Raw genomic sequence first — 9,691 nt, forward strand, 5'->3', positions numbered from 1 at the left:
TCCGTTCAGAAGTCAGGTGGTTAAGAGAGGTGCTATCTCAAGAATATGTGCCCCAGTCGGAACCAGTGGGCCAGTGTGGGCCAGGCCACTCCCATGGTCTTCCCACCAAGGGAGTTAGAAAATCCCTATCTGACTTTTTTTTGTTGTTTGTTTTGAGATAGAGTCTTGCTCTGTTGCCCAGGCTGGAGTGCAGTGGTGAGATCTCGGCTCACTGCAACCTCTGCCTCCTGGGTTCAAGTGATTCTCCTGCCTCAGCCTCTTGAGTACCTGGGACTACAGGTACCCACCACTATGCCCGGCTAATATTTGTATTTTTAGTAGATACGGGGTTTCGCCATGTTGGCCAGGCTGGTCTCGAGCTCCTGACCTCAAGTGATCCACCTACCTCGCCTCCCAAAGTGCTGGGATTACAAGTGTGAGCCACCGCGCCCAGCCCCCATGTGACCTTCTGACCCTTGCTAACTGTGTGTAGCCTTGGGTGAATCATGAGACCTTTTCACCTTCCCACCTGGCAACAGGTGAGAGAACTACATTCTGCCCAGGTCTAGGCATCCCCTCGAAGGAAAAGATGGAAGGAATCTACGTGTGTCTGCAGGGGCCTAGCATGCTATGGCCATTTCAGTGCAGCTGAGGATGATGGACACCGAAGTGTGTACAAAGCAGCCACCCATCTCATTTGGTTGTCCCCCTTTTCTGGGACTCCACTTTGAGGGCAGGAGCTATGTGTGTATATGCCCCTCTGTGTGTATATGCAGAAATCACTGCAAGGCTCAAAGAAGAAATCTCACATTTAATTCTCATAAAGCTTAAAGTGGCATCTACATAAATGAACATGCTTCTGAGTGAAAATAGTACAGCTACCAGCCCTTGTTTCTCTTAAGTGATAAACCACATTTTCCTTATTCCTAAATAGTCCAGCACCCCATGAATAACCAAATGCCCAAATCTTAGATGCATATGTTGCTATATTCAGCATATAGACGTATTTCAATGTGAACCCATATGCACCTTTTTGTTGTTTAACAAAACATGTCTCTTGGTCAGAAAATGTTACTGAATTTTACTTTAACTACCAGTAGCTTTAAGAATAAATGAGAAGCGCCACTTCTGCATTCCCAAGCATGAAGCAAGACCTGGAACTCCCCACAAGGCCCTAAGCCCAGGGGGAACAAAAGGAGGGGAGCCCTGGTCTACAAAGGGGCCTCCCAGTGAGGCCGAGGAGTTTGGGGCTCTGTCAGGAGCAACAGGCCATTAGCTTCCAGCATGGGTCAAGCACAGAAACACCCAGACAATGCTCCACCCTGGCCAGGTCCCTCTCTCAAATCTGGTTCTCAAAACCAGTGGCTCTGCCTTCTCTAAACTGCAGGCACCAAAGAAACAGGGTTGCCCTTGTACGGGGAGTCACATAACTCCTCTAAAGGGAAATCAGTCCAGGAATCCCACACTGTGATCCTGCTGTCTCCCCAGATGCTACACTACACTCCAGCTTTTACACTCCCAAGAGCAGAGGTCAAGATTGGGGATTCTTCCAAATGTAGGGGATATGCCTTGTGAAGGACATGAGTAGAAGGCATGACTAAGCCACTGACACTCCCTAATCCCCTTAATCCCACAGACTCAGCATTTGGGGGAATGCTTGCTTGTGACTCATGAAACCATCATTCATCAAACAACAAGGTAAACCATTTTCTTCCCATTGATGTTTCTGGTCTTCAGCCCCAGATAACGGCGTCTGTTCTTCTCTGGCTGCCCATACAGCATGTCAATAAAGAACTCAGGCTCATCTTTGGCCTTAGATTGCGAGGTCAGAAAGCTGAACATGGTTCTCAGCTTACGGCACAAATAGGTCATTGCTTCCACTTCATCTGATGGTTCCTCATACACGGGCTGCTTCATTTCCTCATATGCAGACAGAATTACAGCCTGAAATAGGTTGATCAAGACGCAGATCATCACCAGCACGAACGATGAGAGGAACAGGACCCCCAGAATCCTGTTATTGGAAAATTCAGTGTTCTGGAAAGCTGAGACACAATAGGAAAATACTGTCTGAGTGGAATGAATCAAGTTACTGTAGTTCCATTCATGCTGACCAAACACCAGGTAACCAAAAGCCATGTATACGAAGAAATACACGGACACAACAAATGCCATGTGGCAGATGCCGGGGAGGGCAGCCTGGATGGCCCTCTGAGCCAGGCGCACATCGTAGAAGAATCTGGAATAACTGAGGGTCTTCAAAATTGTCAGAAATAACAGGAAACCCAAAATTATCCTCATGATGTGATCTACCTGAGAAACCGCATGAAAGGGAATGAAGTCTTCAGGGTTCAACAAGTAAAACTGAATTATGCCAGTGGCCAGGAAATGTTTCCTGAGAAAGAGCACAATCAGCACAGTAAATATGCACTTTAAAGCAAAGTTGAGCACATTATACACACTTCTCACATAGGAGGCTCTTTCTTGCATAATGATATAACCCTCATCAACAACGTAGGCTAAGAAAAAAATGAGAATGGCCACATACAAGTAGATTTCTGCTGAAGCTTTTTTGTCAAAATCAGCAAGTGAAAAAGAGTGCAGAGATATGCTTGTGTTGACAACTCCTAACTGAGAGACCTCAAATATGACTGAAATGCTACAGAACAAATTTATATCTGGATTAAAAGTCGTTAATTCCAAAACCACAGCCCATGTCTTCTCATCCAGCCAATTGCTTTCTTGAAGTTCTTTGAGCCTCAGTGTGGAATTAAACCGCTGCTGTTCTGGAAAAAAATAGAGTGCATATCCTCCAGATCCATAGGTGTGTAGTAGTCCATAGGAATAATATAGCCATTGCTTTCCTTGAGGCTTATAAGTAAATCCATTGGTACTCTCGTCTATAGCCTGCTTATCAACTTCATTCCAAAAGCCAGAATAGTTTTTTGTATCTTCTGGGTCAATGCCATATTTGGGATGACAATGAATTTCTCTTCTGATGCTGTTTTGCACAAACTTTTTGGCAGGTAGACACATTTTTTCACTAGATTTTGCTCTCACTTGCCTCATCAATGGAAGGCCAAGGATTTTAGATGAGCTTTCAGGAAGAAATGTTGGATTCAGGTCATTGTGTAACAAAGGCAACAGCACGCTGTCTAGCCATCTATAGATGTCTTCCAGCTTAGTCACAGTAGCAAGATCCATAGAGAACCGATCACGAATAAACTGGTTATAGTAAAAGCAGTCAGTGTGACGTAGTAGGACGATAAGGATCAACAGAAGGGCTAGAAAGATAAAGTGAGTTAGAATGTAACTCAGGAACAGGAGTGCTCTTCTCTTGATCCCCTTCTTTCTTTTGAATATTCTGATTTCATCTTCTGTAAGGGGTTGGTACATCCTCGTGCGTCGGATTCGGACGATCTGGTCATGTATCCTCTGCATTTCTTCTGGATGCATACGCATTCCATCCAACCTGATCTCAGTATGTTTATACTTGGTTGACCATGAAAGGTTTTTGCAATACTTGGGTTTATTTGTTCTGAAGCCTGACAAGAGTATAATTTTAGATGGCTGCACCAGAAGAACTGACTGACAGAATGAACAAAAAGATGCAAAGAGCCATTCTATTGACTTGTCATAGCCATAAGTCAGTCCGTAAAATACAATGAAGAATGAGGATATGCTAGAAGTAGCAAAAACCAAAAACCATGCAACATAAACACACCACCAAGGTAGGACAATCCGGGGCTTTTTCTTAAGCTGCTGGAGATCCTTTTGGGAAGGGTGCTTTTCGGAATGGACATCCTGATCATCTTCTATGCTGTTACTGGAATTTGTATTTGGCCCGAGGGTCTCTGGGGTCTTGATTTGTGCTTTCCTATGCTTGTGCTTGGGTTTGGAGGTTGCCTTAGGAGAAGCCTTTGGAAGCCTGGGCTTTCCTTTAGATGCAGGTTTTGCAACCTCCCTGGGGTGCACCTTAGCCATTTCGTAAGCATGCCACTTTCTCATGTATTCTTCCCAGTGCTCACTTGCTTCTGACATTAGAGGATGCTTTTGAGGAGATACCTCCTTTAGATCTGCTTGAGGTTTCCTCTGGGAACAGGTGAACAAAAAAGTTATTAATAATTGCACAGGGATTGTAATTAAGACACTTTCAATTCCTATCATCATTGATCTCATGTACTTCCTCTCTCTTGACTCAGTTTGTTCTTGTCTATTTAGATTAAAGAACATAATGTTACAAAGAAGAGAGCTAAGCAACATTGCTAAACAACAGGACAATCTCTGGAGCCTACTGAATGTTTTAGCAACAACACTAGCAAAAATAGAGAACCACATGTGGTTTTTCTGGAGATTACTACTCACATCTATAAAGAAAAAGTCTTTTCTGGTCAGAGGCTCATCTGGATGGGTAACATGAAATGTTCTGTCCAAAGTGGTATCAACAGAAAGCCATTTCTGGCATATGAACAGCCAAATGTGCCTGCTAAACAGATTTTCCACTTTGATTCTACTTAAATACCAGCTAGGCGATCGACCCTCGTTGTTGTGCCACACACGGATGGAATGGATGTCCCCCAAGTCACTTTTTGTCGTTAGGAGGAAAGTGTTGATGCTACCTCGGTAGAGAGTTGTAAAATGTGGATGGCTTAAACAGTGCACGTCGCTGGTACTCACAGTTCCTCTAAGTTGCACAAAGACATTGGCCCTGGTCCCAGACCCCCAACGACTTCCTGTAAAAATAGTCACCAAGTAGCATAAATTATCATAAGGATCATTATCTGGTAGAACTATCACATGCCCCCGAAGATGCTGATCTATTTCATCCCTGTATAAAGCCCAGAAAGCTAGGACCATGTATAAGAGAATAATGAAAAGCACAGTGAAGAGGGTCACGGGGTTTTGGTGAAGGCTCTTGATGATATTTAACCGTAGATTCACAGGATTAGGGATCACAATCACCTTGGCCATCACATAGTGGGTATGCAGGTGAATGCTGGTGAGTCCGATTGTGCCCAGCTGCCGCCTAGCCCTCACTACATTCTTGCAGATGCAGTGCACCTCATGCCAGCTGGTCTTCTCACCAAGAACGCAGTAACCCTCTCTCCATTCACTCTGGATCCCATACATGTCTAAGCACTGGACGCTGAAAATAGAAATTCTCACTAGCTTGTCATTGAGCTTCATGACAAAACGAGGTGCCTGAAGAACTATGGATACAGTACAGTGGGGAGAGTGGCTGTGCTGAGCTATGAGTTGCAGCAGGGAGACAGGGAGGCAGACTACACGGGCCTTCTTCACTGTGCAGGCTGGGTCAAACAGGGCACTCTGGCTGGCAACTGGAGGGATGTCATGAGGCACCAGGAAGGTGGCGACCAGCGCTGTAGGAGTGATCTGACTGCCTGTGTACACCAACACTGTGAACAGCACCATCACTTCTGTTACTATGTGGACCAGAACCTCCCTAAGCACTCTGCTGTCCACTTGAAAGCTAAACCCACCTGTCGTCTTCTTCAAGGACCCATCAACCTCTCTGTTGGGTCCCACTGTGAGATTAAAAGCTGCAAAGGTCAAGTTTTTCCTGACAAGGTACACTTCCGCTACGTCAGGTGTGATCTCTAGCACACTACCGTTATCTGCAACTCCTGTCATTCTGAATCCAAACACCTCCACCGAAGTGTTTTCCTGATCATTTAACCAAGGAAAGGGGTCATTTGTGAAATCACAAAACATTGTAGAAATGGGACCATTTGCAGACAGACCAGGAACACTGCTCACATTGAGTGTTGGATAAAAACAATTTCTGCAGTGTTTCTCATTTCTGAAGACCTGGGTAACACCCCACTTTTCAACTTTCTTGACATACATGTTGAAATTGGGGGTTCTCATTGAGGTGGTTTTGTTCCCTGGCACTTTATTAGCCAGTATTGTGTCTGATAGAGATTCTATTACATAGAAAGGATCTTTAACTACTTGGTGAGGAGAAGCCATTTTAAGAATATTAGACAAACTCATGAGTATTCCAGTGCTCACGATTTCTATTTGTTCAGATCGAAAGCGTTTATCTTTTTGTTGATATTCTTGCAGGGCTTGATTTGCTTGCCATACCCTCATGGTGGCACGTTTCTGAGCATCCCAAGTGAATTCAGAGGGTTTCTGGGTTAATTTGGTAATAGTCATGACTACCTGGCCAATTTCTACCAAAGTGCTTACAGGAAGAAGGAAAGACTGATCGACGAGGTGTTTTCGGAGTTTGACTCTGTCATCTTGGAGAGGTAATTCAGTTTTCATGTTATTCAAAACGGAAGCTACTATATACAGTAAGTAACCTGCAGGTAAAAAATCGTGCTTTTGAATCAAAGTAGACAGCAATGAACTTGGTCCCATGGTGAAACTGAGTAACTGGTTCAACACAGCCTTTGATGAATTTTTGTCAGTGGGAGCCTGTGCGGTGGCATGCAAAGTCACCTGAGAAAAAGCTCCTAGAGAGTCATAGACCTGGGCATATATCTTCAAGGCATATTGATTAGCCAACATACCAACAGGGAGAAAGGAAGGGGGTGCTGTGGACTGAGGCCCCAAGTACAGGATGGTCCCCAGGGTGTTCTCTTTTACTGAACTGATTTCACCAACACTGTGCAAATCAGAAACAATTATTTTATATGTAAGAGGGACGTGCTTATCCCTAAAATTACTACACTGGACAACAAATTTAGTAATAAGTGCAATTCCTTTAGCTGGATTAATTTTGCATTCTCCGATCTGAGGGCCATGGTTAATAATAAAAGAATGCCTGAAGACCGAGGTCACTCCACTCCAACATGCTAGATACAGAGAAATCGAAAACTCAGCTTCCAAAAAATGCCGAAAAGCAAAAGCTTTTATAGACAGATAAGCACCATTCCTTCCTGTTACAGTTTCCCCCATCCAATCAAATAGCATCTCACCACCTGAAGAAGACAAAATTGACCATTTATAGAAATCACGGCTTGCACAATTTGTGCAATTTAGGAACAAAGAAAATCTATCAGAGACAATGAAGTTTCTCTCACAATTTTCGATACATGTGATGTGTGCTATGGCTTTTGGTCCTTGGAGCACGTGGACCTTCTTATCAGAAAACGCTGTCCTGGAGTCCTTCCGAATCACCATTCTGAAGAAATACACGTGGTCGCCTTTAAGTGTTTCTGGCAAAAGTGTCAGCACAGGGCCCGAGGCCCAGGGCCACTTCAGATTGGCCTGCTCGGGGTGACAGACTTCCTTGCTCCCCAGGATTATTCGATCCCCACGGTAGTTTCTGGGATCTGTGGTACAGTACCAAAAGAACTGGAGTCCCTGTAACTGGCTGTCCGCATCTGGGTCCGAGGACGTGGACCCGTCCAGAATCAGCTGCTCTGCGAAATTAGCTGTTATGTCGGCATCGCCAAGCATCACCGCCTGCAGGGAACTCCTGACGATCCAGACATAGACGGCGTCCGAGTCTTTCACCTCGGGCATCTTGGGGTTCCCTGTGGTGATGGACACCGTGAAATTAAACACATACACTCCCCACTGTAACGAATTGCTGGGGATGTGAATGAACAAGGGGCTGTTCCTGATCTCGAGCTGGGGCAGATCTAAGGGCTGCGTCCAGTCGGGCGCGTGGCCCACGGCGGGCACGGAGAACACCTGCCAGTACTCGGCGATGGCGCGCGCGGCCGGGCAGTCCAGCTGCACCGAGGCGTTGATGGTGGCCTCCGCCTTCATGCTCAGGCGCACGGGGGCGCCCCTCTGGTCCGTGTTGATCCTCACGCGCTGGATGACGCAGGCGTTCATCTGACAGGACACGGACGACTCGACGGCTCTGTGGCTGGACGAGTTGACGGCCTGCAACATCACGCGCGCGGGGCCGTCTGTGGGGCACTCGGTGCGGGCCACGAAGCCCGGCTGGGGCCGCGGGCCGGGCGCGGCGGAGCGCGGGGAGACGCGGGCCGCCGGGGAGGCCGGGTGGGCGGCGCCGGGTCCGAGCAGCCGCAGGCGGAAGGCCCAGGCCAGGCGCCCGGGCGAGCGCGGCAGCGGCGCGGCCCACGTCAGGGAGAGGCGGCCTCCGCGCGCCGAGAGCTGCAGGTCGACGAGCGCGGGCGCGGGCGCGGGCGCGGCCGGCCGGGGCAGGCGTTGGGCGCTGAGCAGGACGCGCAAGTCGAGGCAGTACCGGCGCCGCCCGGCCCCGCCACGGGGGAAGCAGAGGCTGCCGCGGCCGCTCAGGACAGCGCCGCCCGGCCGCACCGCGCTGGGCCGCAGACTGAGGAGGGCGCGGCCGCCGCGCACCCCGAGGCCCGGGGCGCCCCTGAGGAGGCCCCCGGGCGCCCCGAGGACGGCGGCTTGTGTCCCGCGAGAAGCCGGCGGCAGCGGGAGGCGGCCGAGGCTCAGGCTCAGGCCCAGAAGGAGGAGAGCGGGCCCAGGCCTCATGGCGCTGGCCCAGGAGAAGCTGGGAGGCGCCGTGGAGGCCGCGAGGCGCGCCCAACCGCCGCGGGGATCGCGGGGACAGTGGGGGTCTTGGGGACAGTGGGGGTCTCGGGCGTCGAAGGCCACTGGCAGAGGGGTCCCAGGGACAGTCCCAGAGAGCAGCTGGGACCTCGGAGCTTGGGGTCAGTCAGCGCTGGGGACTTCTTGGGTACCTCTCCTCTCTCCGTCCCCAAGTGTGTGCTGGCCCAGGGTCAGGATGGCTCAGGAGGGCAGTTCAGCCCCGTGCAGACCACAGAGCTTGACCACGGAGAAGGGGCTTCAGCAGGAACCCTTGGGAAAGCCAGTCACAGCGTGGGAGATCAGGAGGGAACTGTGAGATCCCTGGGTGCCCAGGAAGGTCTGACTCTCGGTTTCTTACTTTGGGTTCGCTTTGCTCTTTTCTTTCTAGTTGGTTTGGGGTTTTTGTTTTTTGTTTGTTTGCTTTTTGAGATGGAGTCTCTGTCACCCAGGCTGGAGTGCAGTGCCGTGACCTCAAGTGATCCACCCACCTCAGCCTCCCAAAGTGCTGGAATTACAGGCATGAGCCACTGTGCCTGGCCTCATTCTTTAACTCTGTCCATTTTTGCTATATATTTTGGGACTTGATTGATTGATTGAATGATTTTAGAGACAGGTCTTGCTCTGTTGCCCAGGCTGGAGTGCAATGATGCAATCATAGCTCACTGTAACCTTGAACACCTGGGCTCAAGGACTCCTCCTGCCTCAGCCTCCCAGACTACAGATCTACACCACTACATCTGACTGATTTATTTTTTATTTTTTATTTTTGTAGAGATGGTGTCTTGCTGTGTTTCACAGGCTGGTCTCAAACTCGTGGTATTAATTGGCCCTCCCCTGTATTAGTCCGTTTTCATGCTGCTGATAAAGACATAACCAAGACTGGGAAGAAAAAGAGGTTTAATTGGACTTACAGTTCCATATGGCTGGGGAGGCCTCAGAATCATGGCAGGAGGCAAAAAGCACTTCTTACATGGCAGTGGCAAGAGAAAATGAGGAAGACGCAAAAGCGGAAACCCCTGATAAAAGCATCAGATCTCCTGAGACTTATTCACTACCACAGAACAATATGGGGGAAACTGCCCCTGTGATTCAATTATCTCTCACCCAGTCCCTCCCACAACATGTGGGAATTATGGGAGTACAAGATGAGATTTGGGTGGGGACACAGAGCCAAACTATATCATTCCACCCCTTCCAAATCTCATCT

The 9,691-nt window shown here is 48.6% G+C and overlaps 1 protein-coding gene across 1 annotated transcript; it reads right to left on the reverse strand.

The window, feature by feature from the left end:
* Window positions 1–770: 770 nt before the first annotated feature.
* Window positions 771–8,448, reverse strand: PKDREJ (polycystin family receptor for egg jelly). The gene has a single exon (XM_024240075.2). The coding sequence runs from the start codon at window positions 8,425–8,427 to the stop codon at window positions 1,666–1,668; it is 6,762 nt and encodes a 2,253-aa protein (XP_024095843.2). The 5' UTR covers window positions 8,428–8,448; the 3' UTR covers window positions 771–1,665.
* Between the last annotated feature and the right edge of the window lie 1,243 nt (window positions 8,449–9,691).

The sequence above is a fragment of the Pongo abelii genome, chromosome 23 (genome assembly GCF_028885655.2).
Source record: "Pongo abelii isolate AG06213 chromosome 23, NHGRI_mPonAbe1-v2.0_pri, whole genome shotgun sequence".
Classification (NCBI taxonomy): domain Eukaryota; kingdom Metazoa; phylum Chordata; class Mammalia; order Primates; family Hominidae; genus Pongo; species Pongo abelii.

Excerpts from the sequence above, each read along its gene's own strand:
- PKDREJ (XM_024240075.2), bottom strand. The coding sequence starts at position 8,427 with ATGAGGCCTGGGCCCGCTCTCCTCCTTCTGGGCCTGAGCCTGAGCCTC.